Source organism: Eubalaena glacialis, chromosome 3 (assembly GCF_028564815.1).
Source record: "Eubalaena glacialis isolate mEubGla1 chromosome 3, mEubGla1.1.hap2.+ XY, whole genome shotgun sequence".
Classification (NCBI taxonomy): domain Eukaryota; kingdom Metazoa; phylum Chordata; class Mammalia; order Artiodactyla; family Balaenidae; genus Eubalaena; species Eubalaena glacialis.
Window position 1 is genome coordinate 185,589,279 of NC_083718.1, and position 22,593 is coordinate 185,611,871.

General features: G+C 40.2%; 1 protein-coding gene across 5 annotated transcripts in view; it reads right to left on the minus strand.

The window, feature by feature from the left end:
- Nucleotides 1-22,593, minus strand: part of VPS13D (vacuolar protein sorting 13 homolog D) — a 241,012-nt gene that overhangs the window by 126,813 nt on the left and 91,606 nt on the right. For 4 of the 5 annotated variants that reach the window (XM_061184937.1, XM_061184935.1, XM_061184939.1 and 1 more), the window contains 12 exons: nt 20,782-20,887; nt 19,582-19,734; nt 17,625-17,760; nt 16,454-16,501; nt 14,922-15,072; nt 14,621-14,831; nt 11,535-11,782; nt 9,445-9,636; nt 9,005-9,131; nt 7,349-7,491; nt 3,821-3,951; nt 3,410-3,585 (listed from right to left, as the gene is read on the minus strand). In XM_061184937.1, coding sequence (XP_061040920.1) covers nt 3,410-3,585; nt 3,821-3,951; nt 7,349-7,491; nt 9,005-9,131; nt 9,445-9,636; nt 11,535-11,782; nt 14,621-14,831; nt 14,922-15,072; nt 16,454-16,501; nt 17,625-17,760; nt 19,582-19,734; nt 20,782-20,887 — 1,822 coding nt within the window. The remainder of the gene's footprint in view (nt 1-3,409; nt 3,586-3,820; nt 3,952-7,348; nt 7,492-9,004; nt 9,132-9,444; nt 9,637-11,534; nt 11,783-14,620; nt 14,832-14,921; nt 15,073-16,453; nt 16,502-17,624; nt 17,761-19,581; nt 19,735-20,781; nt 20,888-22,593) is intronic. The other variant, XM_061184936.1, reaches the window with a different exon arrangement.

Below are 22,593 nucleotides of genomic sequence, written 5' to 3' on the forward strand. Positions count from 1 at the left end.
ATAATCAATATTAAATTTCTTCAGTGTATAATGATAGGTAATAAAGTTTTTATGGCTGAAGTATCATGATGACTTCACATTACTTTCAAATGGTTTGGGAAAAAAAGTGTGTGTGTGCACGTGTGGAGAGAGAACAAGAACAAGGCAAATGTTGAAATGTAGGAAATCTAGGTAAAAGAGGGGTGCCTTTGTACTACTCTTGTAAGTTTTCTGTGGGTTTAAACTGATTCAAGATGAAAATGTGGGGAAAGTAAAGGAAACAGCTGGCCCAGGTCCCTGCTCAGTAGTTTAGGGCCACACACTGAAACTATTTCAAAAGGATTAACAAAGGTACACAAGCCATCTTTCTCCCCACCCTCCACACCTTTTACTTCCTTTTCTTCTTTTCTTAAGTAACAATGAGTAACTTTTTTGTTTAATTCTGAATTGGCTTCACACCACACAACAGATCTGGGCTGCCTCCACCAAGGCAGTATATAAACCAATGGTGGTTTCAGCTGCAGAATTCCTCACCTTCCCCTGCCCGCCCCCACCATGAAATCTTGTGGGGCAGGGGTCCCCAACCCCTGGTCCTCGGCGGACGGGGCCACACGGCAGGAGGTGAGCAGTGGGCAAGCGAGCGAAGCTTCATCTGCCGCTCCCCATCGCTCGCATTACCACCTGAACCATCCCCCCATCCCACCGTCCGTGGAAAAACGGTCTTTGATGAAACTGGTCCCTGGTGCCAAAAAGGTTGGGGACCGCTGTTGTGGGGAACATATGATACTACCAGATAGGAGTTCTGATTGAAGTAGGGATGAGGGCACTGGAGCCCTGCCCACTTTGCTCCCTTGACCTGTAAAGTCACCTCCTTAGACCCCAATGGCCCCTAGGAACATAGCTGGAAAACCACTATGCCAGAAGCAATTAACTCTAATAAGGGGGGCCAGGGCAAAGGATAATTAAGAAAGGCACATCATCAACAAAAACAGAAACAAAGAAAAACCTCAGATAATGCATTTTTTAAGTCAAATATAAATACTATTTTGGATCATCTATTATTAAATTAGCCATTTTTCTGTTCCCTTACAATAGTGTTCTCCATAGAGAACTAACCATAAGGTATAAACGATTAAATATTGCTTCTAAATGTGTTGAAATAGCACTGATTTCAGTGTCTTTAGATTCAAAAAGCATTTCATGAAAAACATTAAAGAGGACAGAAATAAATAGGAAGTCATCCCATGTTCACGGATTAGAAGACTTAGTATTGTCAAGATGTCAATGCTACCCAAAGTGGAGCTACAGATCTAATACAACCCCCATCAAAATTCCAAGTGTTTTTTTTTCCCCCCAGAAATAGTAAAATTCAGATGGAATCTCAAGGGACTCCAAATAGCCAAAATAGTCTTGAAAAAGAACAAAGATGGAAGTCTCACACTTCCTAACTTCAAAACTTATTACAAAACTACTGTAATTAAAAAAAAATGTGTGATATTGGCATAAAGATAGAATATGAATGAATAGAATAGAGAGCCCAGAAATAAACCCTCACATATAGGGTCAACCAAGTTTTGACAAGGGTGTCAAGACCATACCATGGGGAAAGGAAAGTCTTTGCAACAAATGGTGTTGGGAAAACTGGATATCCACAAACAAAAGAATGAAGTTGGACCCTTACCTTACACTAAATACAAACATTAACTCAAAATGGATCAAAGACCTACATGTAAGAGCTAAAACTATAAAATTCTCAGAAGAAAACACAGGGGGAAAGCTTCACGACGCTGGATTTGGCAATGATTTCTTGGATACGACACCAAAAGCACAGGCAACAAAAGTTAAAATAGGTAAGTTGGACTACATCGAAATTAAAAACTATAAATCAACAGAGTGAAAAGGCAATGTATGGAATGGGAGAAAATATATGCAAATTATGTATCTCATAAGGGATCAGTATTCAGAATATATAAAGGACTCCTACAACTCAACAACAACAAAAACAATTCGAAAATGGGCAAAGGAGTTGAATAGACATGTCTCCCAAAAAGATGTACAAATGGCCAACGAGCACATGAAAAGAAGTTCAACATCACTAATCATTAGGGAAATGAGAATCAAAACCATGAGATACCACCTCACACCCATTACTATCAAAAAGGCAAAAAATAACAAGTGTTGGTGAGGATATGGAGAAATTGGAACCCTTGTGTACTATTGGCAGGAATGTAAAATGGTGAAATGTAAATGGTGAATGTAAAAATGGTCCTACTGTATAGCACAGGGAACTATATTCAATATCCTGTGATAAACCATAAGGAAAAGAATATGAAAAAGAATGTATATATATGTGTAACTGAATACCATGCTGTACAGCAGAAATTAACACAACATTGTAAATCAACTATATTTGAATATATATAATTTCACTGCACTAGAGTGAAATAAAATGTAATAAACTATCACCAAAAAAAAAAAAAAAAGGAGCTTCTGACACATGTTACAACATGGACGAACCTTGAGGACATTATGCTAAGTGAAATAAGCCACTCATAAAAAGACAAATATTGTATGATTTCACTTATCTGAGGTACCTAGAGTAGTCAAATTCATACAGAAAGGAAAACAGCAGTTGCCAGGGGTTAAGAAAGGGAAAAAGAGGAGCAGTTGTTTAATGGGTACAGAGTTTCCATTTTGCAAGAGGAAAAGAGTTTAGGAGATTGTTTGCACAACATGAATGTACTTAACACTAGTGAAGTTAAAAATGGTGAAGATAGTAAATTTTATGTTATGTGCCTGAGGCCCACAAAATAATCTCTGGGTCTTTATGCTATCTTTCTCATATTGTATGTGTATTTTACCACAATTTTTAAAGTTTAATACATTTTTTTTTTAAAGCACTGGATGAAAGCAGAAAAAGAAAGCAGTCATCCTGTGCTACTTGAGGCTGAATTTTGTTGATTTTTCTTAACAAGGACCTGAGGGTCACTGGGTTGGGCAAAGAAGGCCAGGTGATTTACTGAAACCACATCAAATGAGAGAAGAGTTTGTACAATGTGCAAGAATAGACAAAAACATTTATAATCAAAGCTGCCATCTAAATGCTGACAGAGTTGTGGGCAACAGTGAGATCAGTACTACCCCCGAACATGTGATCTCAGACGACAGCAACTGCACAATGGTCAAAACTGTCAACGTTCCCTTTAACTCACTGCATCAAAATGTTCACTCCTCCTTGCCTGGTCTTTGCACTTTTATGACCTTTGAGCCAGAAACATATGTGTACATTTCATGAAGAGTAGTCTTACTATTTATTACTATTTACAGCTTTATAAATATCTGAAATTTATATGGTATTTACAGCTTACTATTTACATTACTGCACCTCAAATGAGGCTACTTTTTGTCTAAATATAGTCTCTGAACTTACCTCATGTTGATATGGAAGGAATTATTCTTGTTGACTTCAAAGCCTCCAGACCAAATACAACTGGGAACATCCATCAATCGGACACATAACAGCTGATCGTAGTCATTCCGAGGCCAATGGAACACCACACTGGAACCAGGAAGGGTGGAAATGTAACCTTCAGGATTGGCTGTTCCCTAAAACACACAGGATCACTGGCTTTAGTCAAAAGCCAAGTCAAGACGTAAATGCTTACTGAGTATCTATCTACCCTGAGCCTTGCCCTCCACCAGGAGCTATTTAGGATACCAAAGGCACAAAATGATTACTCACATCAAAAAACTTAGTGTTGATGGGGAGATAAGCCCTGACATTAAAACTCACTGTGCTATTAAATAAACACTAGTTACTCTTCAAAAGCAAGCTGCTTACCTGTCCCCTGGCAAATTCCCTCTGTGCAAATGCAAGCTTGTGAGATGATTTATTATCTAACAGGTAACGGGGAGCGAAGATTACCATACAGGTGTCAATATATCGGCCTCGGCCTTTCTTGACATCAATACCTACAAATAACAAGAACCAGTTCCATGAGTTAATCAGAAGGAAAAAAATTTGTAGTCTAAAAAAATTAAATAGCCTTCACAATTTCTCTGAAAAAACAATTGTAGCACCCAGAGAGGCTGTCAAGCCTCCTAAGAATGGAATGAAAACAGCAAAAGCACTCAAAGTATTATACTTTATTCCCATTCAGGCCTTAAAAAGTCTCCATGGCAACATCAATGTCCCCATAATTCCTAGCTTCTTCATAAAGTGTGTACAATTATAACAGCAACTAAAACACACAGGTGTTCAGTTTGGTTTCCATTTATAAAACTAAGACAGTTTATGTGATACATTTCTGCTTACATATGGGACACAAAATTTCCTCCTAGAGAACTTGCCCCTTTTACAGCATATCGTAGAAATTTCATATTACTTAACTGGTTTCTGCAACTGCCCTGAACTCAACTGACTCTTCTAGTATTTTCTTTAAGCCCACTGCCCAAGAATCCAGCTCAAACATAATGCTAGATACTACAGAATTTATTCCTTCATAAAATAAATGTTTTCAGTACCTACTAGGTACTGAGGAAAAAAAAGCAAACAAAACACATACCAAGGAAAAAAAGACATAGTCAATCAAAAGGAAATCTCAAAACACCAGGTTCCAAAGAAAGAAAGAAAAATGAAATAGCACTATATTCTTAGAAACTCTGCTAACAACTTTTAAAAATACGAAACTCAGTGAATGAATTAATTAATTCATTCAGACAATGAATAAAGCAACTATATTCAAGGCATTGGGCTGAGCACTGGTTACATAATGATAAAAATGTTTACGGTAAAAATAATAACAGTTATTGAATTCTTAATACATGCTACACCCTCCACCAAAGGCTCAACATTTAATTCTCATAACAACCTCTCATGAGTTAGGTATTTTCATTCCTTCATTTTTGCAGATGAGGAAACTAAGGCAGGGAAAGCTGGGTAACTTGCCCTGGGTCACGCAGCCAGTAGGTGGCATAGCTGGATTTAAACCCAGGCAGCCTGCCTCGGGAGTCCTTGCTCACATCGTGATGGGACATATACAAGGACCCTACCAGTAGTCAACAAGTATCAAGAGACTATAAAAAGAGAAGAGACCTTAGGATATGACAACTAGGTGTCCTGGATGTTCCAACGTAATTCCAATTATAAATATTCTGATCTGTTAACTCCCTAATTCACTTGTACTGGTGTTCCTTTAATTTAAGTCTCAAAAATAGCTGAAAGACTGAGCAAACCACAGAAACAAAACCACTGAAACTCTGTATCTAAGAAAGGCTCAGTAATACTGGAATAGGGAGATATACCCTATCACTTTTCTGTGACATACAGAAAAGCATTAATTGTCAGAAATCAACATTATCATAGCTAGCTGATCTCAATTAATCAAAACCTACCTATGAAAGATATGTTTGATATTTAAAGAGTCTACAGTATCAAGACTCAATTAAAAAAAAAACAAAAAACAGGGTTTTTGTTTGTTTGTTTCCCTTTTCATCTCAGATTGCCCTGGCAAACTCCTAACAAATGAAAAGCTGATAAGATCAAAATGTACAAAATCCTTCTTATTGGAGGTACATGTAAGGTTACCTGGCAAGGCCCTGCCTGGCTTTTCCACTTGGGACTGTGCTTTCAACTTTCCTGATAGGAAGCTAGTTATCTATCTAATTCTTCAAAAATACTCAAATAAGAGATTCCACAAATTCCCTTGATAAAACATGCTAAGATCTCATGATCCTTAAGAATTAAAAAATCCCATCTCAGTCCACCCTCTCTCTTCCTTTCTTTGGTGTAAAGACAAAATTTGAATTACAGTCTTGTCGCTAAAAACATGAGTAGTAAGTTTTAATGAATGCACTTAGCATCTAAGTTTGTATGTGCGCTCACTGCATATTTCCATTGGACAGCTCAATTTGCGTCTCTGCAAGAATTCTGTGTGGTTCCTTAGCACCAGCTGCTTGAAAAGGCACAGGCATCATATTCCCTCCAATTTGTCCCGACTATAGCTTCTGGCCAACCTGCGGTGGCTTGCTTTGGAAACTCTATCAAGGACAAGATACCCCAGCAGAAAGCCAAACTCACCATGAAGCAGCCTTTGCCTATTCAAGGGGTGGAGCAAAAAAATGTGAGGAAAAAGTAAAGAAAATGATCCTCAGCTGGAGGATCAGATAAACTTTATTTCTTCTATTGAAAGTCTTAATGTCAACTTTAAAGTAGACAGTTTCCATGTCAAGGGAGCATACATGCAAATTCATGTTTAAAAAAACAAAAAGCAAACTCTACTTGGAAGAGAGTCTTCTACTAATAAACCTTCAAACACTTAAACATATCACTGACTCCATGGGATTCAAAGTAAACAGCTAAATGATACCATCTCAATTTTTCCTTTTATAACACAACTCTTTACATCGACACTGTCCAAAACAGTAGCCACTAGTCATACATGATCACTTATACTAACTAAAATGAAATAAAATGAGAAATTCAATTTCTTTGTCACACTCACCACATTTTTTAGTAATGCACTCTCAAGTGCTCAGCAGCCACGCGTGGCTAGTGCCTCCTTACTGGACAGTACAAATTAGAACATTTCCACCTTCCCAGAGAGTTCAATGGTTTCCCAGCATTCAATACTAAACAGTGCTTTGAGATCCTTGGAAATTATATATGAAAGGAAAGATGCACTGCTAACATTTTAAACCTGAGACACATTTAAATCAAGTTTGTCTTAACCCTTTGGAAAATCTTTTGCGTGTTCCGGGTGGCCACGAGGCATATAGGCACAGCATCCTCCCCTTCCCTCGCCACCCCACCACGTCCAGAAGCTAAGCTAGTTAGGGCCTTCTAATTACCATAACCACCAAGTGCATTTTATTATATTTTTTGCCTCAAATGTGGATACCCCAGTCGTAATCCTACTTCTAACAGACTTCCCCTTTATCTGGACAAGTCACTTAACCTCTCTCTGCTTCAGTTTCAAGTAGAACAATGCTTCTTACCCTCTTAGGGTTTGCAAGTTTTAATGAATGCGTGGGAAATGCTTGGAGGATAAAAAGCATTCTAAGTGTCCCTATTATTCCCATGAAAAACAAGGATTCAAGCCAAACTGATACTTTCCTGACACAGGTGAGTCTGAAATTAAACAGAGCCTCAGACCTCAAAAGGGCAGTGTTTAGGTGGCTCCTTAGACCCCTAGGAGAATAGATCTGTGTTGATATCAATCTAGCATTCAGAGAACAGACACCTGACCCAATGCCAAATGAGAAAATCAGCACTTGCAGCAAAGCCAAAATGTATGGCCAACTTATCCCTCCAAGCCTGAAGTCATCGGCCCATGGTTCTGATTCTCCCGCTGCCCCAAATATAACCCACCAATGTTATAGATCAGCCCTGGGCGGTTTCCTTGCTGGATGACTCTCAAAGCTCGGACACCACTACCACCATCCAGTGAGAAGCCCTGACACCAGCCCGGCATGCCTTCAGGATGAATCCCCCTTCCGATTCTCATCGTGCAGCTGTGGAGCAGAAAAGCAAAGATGTATACATTCATCCATAAGAAAGTCTTACCTACCTGTTCTAATCAGGAAGCACTGCTGTGGCTATCAGCCAAAATTAGAACTCTAATACTGACTCTTCCTCATTCTCATGTGATTTCCAAACACAGAAAGGCAATTAATCAGTGGTCAAAACTCTATCTTAGAGGTAGCCACAGTTCAACAATGTGTAAAAATGTACTGACCTCCACAACTAAAGGCTTTAGGAGAAAACATTATGATTCTGTGAGCATAAGACAGGAGGAAAATGCTACAGTATCTGAAAAACAAAGATTCAAAGCAAACTGATACTTTCCTGACTCCGGTGTTTCAGTGGTTCGCGAAATACCCTGAACGTACGAGAGAAGTATATACAGAAGATGCAGCTAGTGGTACATTCTTTCAAAGGCCTGGTACTACTGTTAACAGCAAAGCACCATTTAGTTGGCCAGCGTCCTGTCACGGATCCTGGAAACATAATTCCTGAATGTGTGTTCCAGCTCTACCACTAACAAGCAATGTAACCTTGGGCAGGTAACTCTTTCTGAGCCTCAGTTTCCTCATCTAAAAACAAAACAAGATTCCCTGTGCTGCCTAATCTACTGAAATGTTGGGAGAATCAAATGAGATAGTCCATGTGGAAATGCTTTGGGGACTGTGAATTCCGTACACAAAACAAACTGTGTTTCAAACGTCAAGTCCTGGATGCTGACCACGTCAAGTGGCTGTTTGTGTCTCCTACGTGGTCAGCACCCTGGTCAATCCTCTCCAGACTCCAGCACCAGCCCAGAGTCCAGCCCTCCCTGGTAGATGCATCTGTATCCACTGGCATGTACTACTCCCTAAGCCCTCCTGTAAGTTTGCAGCACGTTTCTACAGATAATGGAGTATGGAATATTAGCAGTATCAGATACACTTGCGTATTTTTGGATTAAGGCTATAAATCAGAAGACCCCTGTAAAAAGCAGAATGCCAAAACCAAGAACAAACGTGAATTAATGCTCTACATGCAACGAGTACTTTGAGATCTTGAAATGGCCCATTTTATTTCAACAGAAAAAGAGATGGATTTCAAAACCTTACACAAAACGACCTGGACTGGATTAACAGGGTGGAGGCTCTACCAAAGGGCCATCCATCTCCCCTCCGCAGCCAGCTCCTCTGCCTGCTCTGAGAGCTTCCGGGGGGGGGGGAACCGTGCAGAGAAGAGAACGTGTGGGTCTCTCTCCATCAGCAGAGTTATGAATAGAACTACTTCAATACATGGAAAATAAAACTGGCTTTCATTATAAACCAACCAAATGGTTTATTTTCAATATCGAGTAACACAGAAATTAGATCCGAAAAAATCCCATTAAGTCATGGTCCTGTTCCCCTGCCAAGTCAGGATTGTTATCTACAGTGTATTTCTACTTACACGGATCTACTAGAGCCTCTGCTAATTTCTCCCTTCCCTGGGAGCTTACTTCCCCTTCCCGCAGACGACTGCACTCACAGGCTTGGCTGCTCTTTGTCAGCGTAGCAGAATAAGAGAGGGCTCAGGCTCCGGGCCAGCTCATGCTCCTCAAACTGGCCTGCAGCGTCCATTCTTGCATTGTCCTGTCTGAAGATCAGTGGGAGCCCTTTAGGAAGGAGGGGGAAAGTTTACATCAATCCCAGCCGGTGTACCCAAGACAGATACAAATAATAAAAGGAAAAAAAATCATCAAGGGGGAAATTGGTGAAAACTGAATTTATTTAGTGGGCTTGCTCAGTCGTTGTCCAAAAGGCCAGTCTTGACCATGATTAAGCACTTCTTATGGAAACAGGAAAGGTTTAGCGGCTTATACTGTTGAGGTCATCTGTTTGCATTGGCTCCATTTAGTTGGCTGAGCAAATGAATCTGAATTCCCACGACCGACTCCAAAGGCCTGCTTGAGCGTCCCCTGTACATACCTGTTTTGTTAATCAACCAATACGGAGCCGAAATGAAGATCTTTAAAGACCCTTCTGCTCGACACACGATCCGGATGGTGAGGTTCAGCTGCCGCCGGTGGACGTCATAGAGCCTCATTCTTACCATATAGTTTTGGGTTCCAGGTGGAATAAGCAATTCTTTACAGAGTGGAAAATTTTCCAATGACACCCCTAAAGAAGATACAAGCTATTGTCTTTCAGAGTTCTCACTTTCGTTTGTCAAAACAGTCCACAGCCAAACTGAATTGGATTGCTCTGGAAAAATCAATAACCACGTATTCAACTGGCAAAAATCTCATTAGAATGGCCATCTTCCTTTAGCTGGGGTGAGAATAAATATGGTCTAGAAGTCACACTAGGGAGTCTGAACTGCATAATAATTCGAAGAATGAAAGTACCCAAAGGTGATCAATAACAGCTCTGGTATTAAGAGTTTACTATACATCAGGCCCTCAGCTGGGTGCCTGAAACCCAGTAAAGGCAAGTAGAGAGTAAGAGTTAAGGTTTTCTGCAGCCTCCCTGCCCGGCTTCAAATTCCCAGTCTGTCCTCACAGCTGCGTGATGTGTGGCAAGCTATTTAACCTCGCTGTGTCCATCTGCCAAATGGGGATAAAAACAGTATCTACTTCTCGGGCTTCTTATTAAAAGTGACGATCCACAGAGAGCATGAGTGTGAAGATAAGGAGTGCTTGGTGTGCACGCAGTGATGAGGGGGGTGGGGGGAGGACATTTCCATTCCATACAGGGGCTCAATAAATATTTGTTGAAGAAATAATAAATGTCAGAACAAAGACCTATTTTCTTTAAAACAGACAACTAGAATTGCACTATTTTTCTTTTCTAAATTAAGCTCAAGGATTTACATATTCAAAAATGTAAGCTTATCACTGGGGGACACATTGCTGAAGTTCAATGAGTTTCAGGATCCTCATCAGTAAAATGGGGAAAACAGCGGTTCCTCTGCCTGAAACATCCATTGTTGTGAAGATCAAATGAGATGATATTATGAAATCACAAAACTGTGAAAAGGTAAATATCTAAGTCCTTATTATTTCAACATGTCTACAACAGCCTTAAAGAAACCTACTTCCTGTCCCAAATCCAGAAGTACCTTGTTGCTACAAGTGCTACAAATATGATAATGACCCTCTCCCTTGACTTCATTTATCCTTACAAATGAAATTACTTGATACATTAACTATTCCAAACCTCAATGTCTTCGTCAGTAAAATGGGACAAATAACTATTGCTGTTAGGATTATATAAGATCAAGTATATGAAGGTATTTGACATACTGCCTGAAGTACACAGTACATGCTTAGCTAACGTTTTTCCCTTTCGTGAAAAGAGAAGAGACATATGATTTTGCTCATTCTACAGCTGGTAAAAAGCACGGTTTGAAAAGATGAAATGACTTCCTTTACTCACACATCAAGTGAGCAACATAAGAAAAAAGGCTGTGTTGGGGCCTCCCTGGTGGCACAGTGGTTAAGAATCTGCCTGCCAATGCAGGGGACAAGGGTCTGAGCCCTGGACCGGGAGGATCCCACATGCCGCGGAGCAACTGGGCCTGTGCGCCACAACTGCTGAGCCTGCGCTCTGGAGACCACGAGCCACAACTACTGAGCTCTCAGGCCACAGCTACTGAAGACTGCGTACCTAGATCCTGTGCTCCGCAGCGGGAGAGGCCACCGCAATGAGAAGCCCACGCACCGCAACGATGAGTGGCCCCCAGTCGCTGAAACTAGAGAAAGCCCGCGTGCGCAGCAGCGAAGACCCAACGCAGCCAAAAATATAAATAAATAAATTTATTTAAAAAAAAAAAAAAAAAAAGGCTGTGTTGAGTGCTTGCTCTGTAAATCTTTTAGTTTTGTTCGGGTTTTTTGTTTTGATGATTTTCTATATTAGAAGTTTTGCTTTTCTTTTTTTAACTGCATAAATCCTTTGAGCTGGCTTATTGAGGTATTATATGTGCTACAATTTCACCAAAACGTTTGCCAAACAGTCACAAAATATCCACTGACACAGTCACAGAATTATTACAGATAATTATTTGACTAAATCCTTACCCAGTTCAATGTTCTGGGAGGTATCAGCTGTGTGGAGAGCCACCTCCTTGCCAGGTTTCAGTGTCCCATTAATGGGCATTCCTTTAACGTAAAAATCAAGTTCACAAGGTAGCAAGTTGCAGATTACCACTGTCGGCAGGAGATATATGGTATGCCCAGGCTGTCTGAAAATCTGTTTTGCACTATCAGAAAATATGTTGGAGGGCATGTAATCTGGATAATTCTCTTTCTTTATAGCCACACAAAACCTATGACGACAAAATGGTGTAAAAATCATCAGCTTGAATGAAGAGCTTGAATTTTTTTCTCCTTAGCTAAGTATGAGACAGGATAACATTAAAATGGTGCAGTAATTTAGTAAGATATTTGCAGTTTTCAATCCAAACACATTCACTAAGGCAAAATCAAATAACAATAAAACGTACAGATTTTAAATGTTCCGTCTGATGAATTTTGACAATTACAGACACCTCTATAATCATCACCCAAAACCAATTACAGAATATTTCTCTCAATCAATATCCCTTTCCAATCAATATCCTCTCCCATCATTCAAGCAACCACTTTCTGATTTATCATTATAAATTAGTTGTACCTGTTCTTGAACTGCATATAAATGGAATGATACAGTATGTACTACTCTTTGTGTCTGGGGTTTTTTTGCATAGCATTAAGTTTCAACAACATTCAGCCATGTTGTTGTATGCATCAGTATTTCATATGCCAATGTGTGAATATACCATTTTTTAAAAATTCATTATCCTGTTGATAACCAATTGGGTTGTATCTCCAGATCAATTTAGTGAGAATGGAAATTCTAACAATACTTGAGTCTTCCAATCCATGAACTTGGTTATATCTTTCCACTTAGTTATTAGGTTTTCTTTAATATCACTCAGCAAGGTTTTGTAATTTTTAGGGTAAAAGACTGGTACATCATTCCTTAGACTGATTCCTAAATAATTAAATTTTTTTTTGGTGCTATTGTAAATGGTGTTTTTAAATCACACAGTTTTCAATTGTTCATGGCTAGAATATAAACATATAATTATTGATTTCTATAGATTGATCTTGAATCTTGATAACTTTATTAGGTCTCATGCTTTTTTAAAAAAAAATTTATTAATTTTCAAATGTTAAGCTAATCTTAACTGGGATAAACCACACTTGCTGGAAGCTATTTGGTAGTATTTTGTTAAGAATTTTTGCATCTCTTCATGGGGCAATACTGGTTTGTAGCTTTCTTTTTTTTGATAATAATTGTATCAGTTTTGGTATCAGGGATATGCTGGCCTCATAAAATGAGTCAGAACTATTCCCTCCTCCCCTACTTTCTGAAAGTGTCTGCAAAGAGCTGGTATGATTTTCTCCTTAAACATCTGGTAGAATTAACTAATGAAGTTATATGGTCCTAGAATGTTCTTTGTGTGAAAGTATTTTATTATAAATTAAATTTCTTTGATATTGGGCCATTTGGATTTTTTGTTTCTTCTTTGTGTTACTTTTGGTAATCTGCGTTTTTCAAGAAATCTGTCATTCTGGTGTGGAATTTATTTGTATAAAATTGTTCATACATCTCCTTTTAATCCTTTTAATATCTGCAGGATCTATAATAATTCTCCATTTTTCATTCCTTATACGCTAATTTGTGTTTTCTTGCTTTTCAACATGACTGGTCTTATTAGAGGTTTATCAAATTTATGAATCCTTTCAAAAAGCCAGTTTTGACATTGATGATTTTTCCTATTGTTTGTTTTCTACTTCATTGATTTCCATAGTGATTTTCTTTTTCTCTTCCTATTTCTTTGTGTTTAATTTGTTCTTCTACCTTAAGGTAGAAGTTTATATCAGTGATTTTACATCTTCCTTATTTTCTAATGCGAGCATTAAAAGCTATACATTTCCCTTTAGAACTGCTTTTGCTGCAACTCCTACATTTTAATATGTCCAGTTTTTATTATTATTCACTTTGAAATATTTCCTTTGTGATGTCTTTTTGACCATGGGTTGTTTAGAAATGTATTGTTTAATTTCCAAGTATTTGGGGGTTTTGTAAGCATCTTATTGTTTTGGTTTCTAGTTTAATACTATTATAATGATGAAATACACTGTATAGCGTTTCAATTCTTTAATATTTATTGATCTTTGTTTTATGGCCCAGTAGACGGTCTCTCCTGATGAATGTTCCACACATACTTGAAATGAATGTGCAATCTGGAATTGCTGGTTACAGTGTTTTATAAATGCCCATTGTGACAAGCTGGTTGACAGCACTGTTCAAATCCGTTTATATCTTTATTGTTTTTGTTGGTTTGTTTTATAAATTACTGACAGGGAAGTGTTAAAGTCACCGATTTTGTCTGTGTATTTATCTGTTTCTCCCTTTAGTCTGTCAACAATTGGCAAATCCCAATAAAGGGTATAGTGGAATTCTTTACAGTCTTCTTCTACTCCTCTGTAAGTTTAACTAAGTGAATGCCTGTTTTTGCTATAAAGGAAACTAAAGCTGATCATCTCTAATCCAAATAAGTTTAAAGTCTAAGTTTAGAAAGATCTGACAATAGCAATCCAGTATTTTTTCTAACATATGACTTTAGAAACACATTACTTGTACTCTTCAGAAGAGGAAACAGGAGTCTAAATGATAATATAATTTTGTCGGAGTCCCCATGAAAAGTCGGCACTAGGTGCATGAACCTTCACCCAAACTCCTTTGAGTCATTTGAAAAACTCCCAACCCCAGGATTTTGCTTCCCAATTTAGGAATGGGAACTGGTCATTGTTTTTTCTTCCCTCCCTACGTGTCTCCTCTTTATGCTGATGCAGACAGACCAGTTTCTAATCGTATATGTGTGAGCAGTGGGTTTGTGATTGCTTCTTCCATAAATATTAGATAAGTAACAGCCACGCTCCCGCCCGCGGTTAACCCATGAATTCGTACGAACCTAACACTTAGGGAATAAAAGAACTTAAGGAATAAGAACTTTAGGGCTTTAAATAAGCACAACTGAATCACTGAGGGTCCTCAGAGAAAGAACGAAGAAAAAAATGGCAAAATATACACGTTGCTGCTGTGCCACACATACCTGAAGAATCGGCTTTTTTCCGCATCCATAGAGTGGCACTCTCGTTTGCTGCTACTAACCTCTGTAGTCTTCACTACATTGGTCCAGTGAATAGGAGCCTTACAGAAAAACACACCCAGTCCTTTGGGCCGGGCCTGTAGCCGCCAAGAAGTGAGGTGTAAAGGCACGGCAAATGAATCACCTGGCATGATGGCGGGAAGGACCACGGGCTCTGCCACAGAAACACGTGTTAGCAGTTTCAGGAGTGGTTGCCCACCCCAAAGTCCATCTAGGGTAAAAGAAGGACAATGTCAAAACTTACTGTCTGGAGCTGATGGGCTGTCCAGTCTTAGTTCCATTGGCGTCTCAAGTCTGTTCTTCACAATGAGGGCCGATCGGACAGTGACCACTTTCCGAGCACTGCCTTCCATGGTCACTGCAAAGACGACCCGGACAGGTGGGAGTGAAGAGAACTGCGAAAAAGAGAGAAATAATAAAGAGTTTAGCTGTGCTTTTGAAAAACACGCAGAATACAATAATACCAACCAGAATGCCTACATCTAAAGCATCTTATTATTACTACAGCTCTTCAGTGAAATGAATCATTAAGCCCTAAAACCGCTCCACTTTAATAGGAGTGAATACCCTCTAAATACACACTACTGTAACAGCCAATTCTAAAGAGTTGTTTGTACTGGTATGCCTTTCACAGGAAAAATAACTTTTTTTTCTAAATGTCATAAAATTTACTCGATATGCCCATACACTATTTGTTGACATGCCTATAAAAAACCGACATTTGTATATCAAAGAACTTTAAAAACAAACTTCTTCTTCACAATAATTTTCTAAGTTCTGTTCAGTAATCACTCTTTTTCTGAACGACACCAAGAAACTCAAGATAATGGAGGGAAATCATTTATTTATGGTCTTGGTTGGATGCAGCCACTACTTTCTTTTTGCGTATGTTCATTCACATATTCAAAACACATTTTGTACTGCTACCATATGCCAGGAATTTAGCAATTTTTTTTTAAGTATAAAATTCCACATTAGGTATACCAAAGAGAAGGTTTCTAAAACTATTATTCTGAGTATCCAGAACATATGGATACTGCTTGTTTATTGGAGAAACAAATGATACAACATCCAAGCTTTCCATACTGCCAGTTTTTTCATTAAAGCAAACAGTATGTGAAAACCAACCTAATAAACAATCAAATGACAAGCTCCATGTTTTGAACCAAAGTTTCTAGAAAGTCCCAATGAAAAGGCAAAGTACAGTCTTCTAGGGTGTTATTAGAGGGACACAATCATCACCAAAGCTTCCAGTGACCCAGCCCAGTAAAGCCCCAGGAGAGCCAAGGCCCAATAACAATTGTTTTAAATCTTGATCTTGTTGCCTCTATGCTTATCTGAAATTTCACATTTTAAAACTTATTAGCCTCAGGGAAAAGAAATTATAAGCAAAAACCTCAAAAAAGCATTTTAATGTCATCCTGTGGTGACGTTTCAAAAATCAGATGTGGGAAGAAAAAATCTATTTTTCATTCTTAGTTATTTTCATGACCTTTGGGCCAAAACCTATAAAATATGTATAGCCATACAAAGGTTAATTTATATTTAACTTGGAGAGAAAAGGAGACCTTGGACTAAAACATTTGCTTTTTGTTCTCCTTCCCTGTAATATTCAGTCTCACATACTAAGTTAGGTGACAACATTTTCTTGCAAGTTCTTGTAAAAGGAAGGAAATCATTAATAGAAAAGGAAAAAGATAAATTCCAATCATAAGAGTCCAGTGGTCATCAAGAACTATGTGTGTAAACACAGTGACACAGGAAAATCATACTCACATAAACCTGGGGATGGATAATATTTGTCCTACTGCTTGGGCTGCCAATCTAAGAAAGATTCCAAAGTCAGAGATTCAGTACAGACCTAAGATAACAGGCATCGTTAAATTCAATGACAATATAAGTTGCTTGAAAAGGTGGTTTTATAAATACTCTTAGGTAAAGTATGTTCTACTATGAAAAGAAAACATCTTGGAAAAAATGGGAACAGCAATATTCATTTTACAACCATTCAGTATATATAAAATTTCTCCAGAATGCATCCATAAAATAGAAAGGTATCTCTGGGGGGGGAATTAGTCCTTTTATTACTGGACATGAACTTAGGCAGAAAAGTAACTTTGAAAGAAAGTTTCTTTTTCTAAGAAACTTGGGGCACAAGAGAAGAACAATGAAAAGAGCAGTGTCCTCCAAGAATATATTTCATGAAGCAGCAAGCATGAGGAAAGCTACAGTATCTCTGCAAATCTGTGCTTTCCCATTCATCCCTGGCTACCCAAAACTGAGCACAGTTACCCCATGAAGTATACCCCATGAGTATCTAGCAAGAGCACCCGTGGTGGTCTTGTCAGCTAGGATGCCAGCCTCTGCCTGCACATTCTAGTCAGGGATGCCACATTCCCCAGGCTGGCCCTCCAACCCCTAGAACTACAGGCTGGGGTAAAATCAGGGCAAGGGTGTGTGAGAGGATGCAAGACCAGAAAATAAACAACAGTGGACATCTATCTTTATGCCGGAGAGGAGAATTTGGAGACACGGAGCTAGAAGGATCAAGGAGCAGCATTATAAAAGCATAAAGAAGACAGTGTATAAAGGAAGCATAACAATATGTGAAATAAAGCCAATATATGTTTGGCAAACTCGCAAACTGCCGGTTGGCCCGGGTGAGTGTAAAATGGATCTGCACAGGTTGGATAATATGTGTTCATGCCAATCTGAGATCTTGTTTCTCTACTAAAACTAACCATTGGCTGGTTTATCTACATAGTGATTACCAATGCCTATGACTGACCCAAATAATCTTGGGTATTCCTTCTAGTGCTAGGAAAAATGAAGAACAAGAAAATGTCACTAGAGCAAGGCTACTACAGGCCTGTCTGACGGCCTGGCTTTAAGAGGGTGTGGCTAGGGCACAATCCTGCCACTGAACACGCTTTCCACAGCCGCGCACCGTAGAGGAAGAGGAATTCTTATCTGGCGCAGCGTATCGGAAAAAGGTCCCGACTTTGTCCACTGACACTGGGCTCACTTGCTCCCAGCCATTCACTCTCACTTGCAGTTGATGGATCCGGAGGTCATGGGTGTGTCTGTCAGGCAGAACACAGAAAGAGACATTAAGCACAATCCTATCCAGGGAAGAGAAGTAGAAGCAGAGCCTGAAATCGGATTTACTATATAATGACATAAAAACCCAGTTGTCTAAATAAGCCTTTCGGTGATTACCTAACGCAAGGGAAATCAAGAGGATATTTTAACTGAGTCTTACACTTAAAACAAAACTGCAAGATCTATAAAGCCTGAGCAAAAGTGGCATCTGCCCTCCCTTTATACAAACCACGTGAATCCTGTGAACTAGCTCAGGTCTGTCCCCCACCGACCCCTACCTCAAACTTTATGAAATGACATCAGCTAAAAGTGGTTCAGTCGGGTAGTAGAAATGCTGTGCTAGCAATTTAATCACACAACCATACTCTTGGAAATGCCTAAAATGACATTTTCTCCTTGGTTCTTCTGTGGAATCTCCTGCTTCTCTCAGAACCACACTCAGTCGCTGGGCTTTGGTCCTACAAGACTACAGACACGGTAATGAGAGACGGAGCCCGCAGGGTTTCCGGGCTGAAGTGCGCAGCTGAAACTGCAGTAGAAGGCAGTGGGCAGGACAGGAGGAACAGGAGGAAACTGCACATTTAATTCTATTTTTAGATTTTGCCTAATTCAAGCCAGAAGCCTGAAATGGGGAAGTGGATTTGAGGCTGACAGGAAGGAAAGGGGGGACGGAGGCAGGCCATGGGGGACAGAATGCCAAAGGGGGAAACACCAGAGAAGGCATTGATTTCGATGAATTCAAGCAGGCAGGTGGGACTTGAAATGGGTTACAAAATGTAGAAACTAAAACAGAAATGACAAAAAGGCCAAACCCCTTCTGATACAACTGAGGCAGTGCTTATTAAGAAATACAGTGAACAGTTCTATAATTTAGCTTCTCCAGGAACACTGTAGAACAGAAAAATGCTCACCACTCATCCCTGGAAATTCTAATGTGGCTTCCAGGTACATGTGCCCAGCACAGTGATTTTTTTTTTTAAACTATTTTTTCCTGAAAAAATCACTGGAGGCCCCCAAGTTCAGAATTCGTGCCGCTAGGGGGTAATGTGCTCCGGCGCAGAGCTGTACAGGAGGAAGTGTTTGAGGAGCAGGTTTGCACACAAAGAATTAAAGCACCACGAACGCATGTGACCATAGAAGGCTGAGGCCAATCTCTTACATTTGAGATAATGAGGCTCAAACACTAAAATCTTGACCTATTTGTTATCCACTGGACAGCCCTTCCACTTAAAAATGTGTGCATATAAAAGAACATTCTATTACATATTTTATGATCTCTCGGTAACTAGACACAACGTTCTTTCACATTTATTCCCGTCCTTTGGCTGGCGATTTTGAGTGCATCAGTGAGCGGTCTCCCTAGGTGAGTTATTCTCTCCTCCTTAGAATCAGAGTATCTTATCATTATTGGCTCTGCTTCCTGAAACCATCTGCCTGCTAAAAGTGTTGTGGCATATGTGTATCTTAAAATTGAAATCAACATGCTCTGATAACCTTTAATAATACCACGTCACCACTCCATCATGCAATGCACTGGAAGGTTATGATCTGTCTATGCTTCAACCGAATTAGTTACATGGAACACACCAGTTACCACCTCACATGTCAAATAAAAGGATGATTAATGGAAAGAAGTGTATTTCCAAGATAGTCATTATATTTTTTAAAAGGAAACACTGATTTTCTAAATACCTTTTAAAAATAAAACATTAAAATCATTAACAAAGGAAAGTGAAAAGGCAAAACACTAGGGACAATCATTTTTTTCTTTTTTGGGGGGCAAAGAGTAAACCATGCTTTACCTGTGCCTTAGCTTTCCTCTTGCTTCAAATTCAAAGGGAATCTCTTCACCTGTGAGGACTTCCCGCCACTCGCTAACATTGTGAGCATCGTCAAGAAATGTTCCATTCCCTTCTGGAACCACCCCTGGACTCCCGCTGTGAGACAGTGCAGCCCTGGAACCAAAACAGACAATACCAGCTAGGCCCCCTTTCTCTCCACCTCCCTCTCACACAGAGCTCAGGCCTGGAAGCAGAAACCCGCCCAGAACGCAACTCACAGACATAACGCCGCATAACCTGGCTGCAAAAGAGGACCTAAAAGGTCAGTTACTCAAGTTTTCTTCATGATCGATCACAACTTCATGACCGAAACTTTAGAAACAGCTAAAAGCTATCACTGCATAGTCACTTGCCACCAGCAGCAGAGTCTGGTACACCAAGGGTGATGTAAACTAGTCATGACTTTTAACAGTAGTATTTAAGTGACTATCTAGAATTTAACAGACCTGAATTGTTTTTAAAAAACAAAGATGTCTCCTGTAGAGCATTCTCATACTTGGTGGAGGTGGGAGAAATATGGTCTCAAATCAGCTGATTCTGTTACACATTTCATATACTTTATTACCTAAGCTGGAAAGATCAGCCTGCATTTGGAAAGTGGAGCCAAGGTCTAAGCAGGCAGAAAGTTGTTAGAGAACGTTCTCACTTGGCTTAGGTAGACTCTCATTTGTTCTCCTAACTCCACCCAGTTCCATCTGGACTCAAGTGTGTTTTAGGTTTGGAAGATAGTTCGGGGTGGGGGTGAGAGGGGATATGAGAGGTGTTTTCAAGCCCTTTTGGAAGAAAAATGGGCAAAACATTTGGCTTAATAACCATATACAGCTTGTTTTAAAAGGGGGAGTAGAATGGGGACCGAGGAGAAAGGGTGGAATGACTTTTGTTTCACATCCTTAATTTGCTCAACTTTTACTTTAAAAACAAATGGATACCAGGATCAAGATCACAATTTGGATACTTCAGACTCAAGACCTACTTCTCTGACTACAGACTCTACATAGAACCAGAATCTCCAACATAAACCTCAGCAAGACAGCAAGCTATTGATTCAAATACAATCAATCCCAAGAGCCTCAGGGAGGCCCCACCTTACTCTGCTGGGCTGGTACACAGGAGCCTTTGGTGGTAGAGATGGCTCTAGGTGACAGATTCAGTGTTCCTTACCTGGTGGGCGTGGTAGTCAGGGTGGCAAACCACAAAGTGCAGCCCGTGTGATTCCTCAGAGCAAAAGGGACGAATGGCTGCCGGCGTTTTGGGGCCTTCATCTCTGCTGTGAGCAAACAGAAGGCCGTCAGCATGTGCCCTGGCCCGTGCGGCAGAGACCCTCCCCATACCTGGAGACAGTGCCCAAAATTGTCTCTGTGCAAAGGAGCTGAAGGTGGAGAGGAAAAAAAGGAACCACCACAGGTGTGTTGACAGGCCAAGTGGGATGTCTCCATGTATTCTGCCGCCTGCTATGAGATGACTCGGTCCCCCTGACAACTGACTGTGATGTATCATGACTCTCACCCCACAATTCTCCCGCAACTCTTATGGGCCTTATCTCAGAAAAGGGCATCAGACCTAATACGGCTGGCATCAGGAAAGAAAGAGAAATGGATCCCCACTACTCCCAAGAAATACAGTCTAAATGGACAACCTAAACTGCGGCAAGATAGATCACGTGTACTTGTATCACTTTGTCCAAAACACTGGTACTTTAAGGAAGCCTCCTTTTATATAAGAGTTACACTTGAGTCATATTATGCATATTATAACAAAATGAAAACATTCTTTCCTCTTCTATGAATAGTTGTGGGTTTTCCTCCTTGGAAGATCAAAAATATACTACCCCAAAGCTATTTAAATAAAATTTTTAGCTCATTTTTTTTACACAGGTATCACCACCATCTGCTATCAGGCGGGGACTATGGAGACTACAAGAGGAGCGCAAAATATGATTTCCTTCACAAAACAGCTTCTCATCAGGGAAACTGGAAAGAAGCACTGATCAATACAAGACGGTAAGTAATCAAATTCTAGGGAGAGTTTGACCTGACTCTAAACACCGTAAGCAGTCAGAGGGGAGAGGCTGAGGAAGGCTCTCCGGTGCCCGGGCTGCCCGGGGACCCGCCCGCCCGCGGCCTGCTGCACGCTCCTGAGAGCAGAGAGGCCCCCGGCTCCTTCCAGGGTCTGCATTTCCTCTACTGGCCACACAAAGAAAGAGGGAGGTGGCAGCAGGAACCACAAAGGAAGCAGCAACCCAGTGCCCGGAGCCTCCTGGCTGATGTGCTCAACCCACATGCCCCACCAACAAAAAAGGGCGAGGCCCAGTCTTACTGTATGTCTGGCTTTAAAGCACAAAGACAGCCCGAGAAAGACCGGGACCCAAATGGCCTGCAGCTGTGGAGAAAATGACATCTAGAGGTGACTGCAATCGACAACTGAGAACACTATAGCAAAATTCAATTCGTCTTCCAGGACCGCATGTTTCCTGCCTCTCCCACTTCTCGAGAACAGCACAGGGCAATATCATAAGTCAGCGTCATGTCTTTTAAAAAGTAATCACATTTTTGTTTTCCCTTTGTAGCTTCTAAAGTTTTCAGAAGTTAGTGCTCTGAACACTGCACAACAAGCCACTTCAGGTTAAGGCAAGTTCTGTTTTGGTAAGAACAACAGCTCAGGGGAGTCTAGACAAATGAGTAGTCTCCAGCGTGTTCCCACAATTTTGTGGTTAGCCTTTAGAGACACTCCAAATACATATAAAGATAATCTCTGCCCAGAATATGCCCATTTCTCACCCCAATGGCCTCACTTAGTTTCCAAGGTTTGCTTTAAAAAAAAAAAATTAGTGTTCATCAAGTTGAAAATTAAGGAGTAGCTGTGAGGCTGCGGACAAGAGCAGAGGGGGAGTAAAAACTTTAAGAGCTGTCAGCAGGGTAAACAGTGCTCACTGTGGCACCTCGAAAGGCACCTCCCTCTCCACAAGCGAGAGAG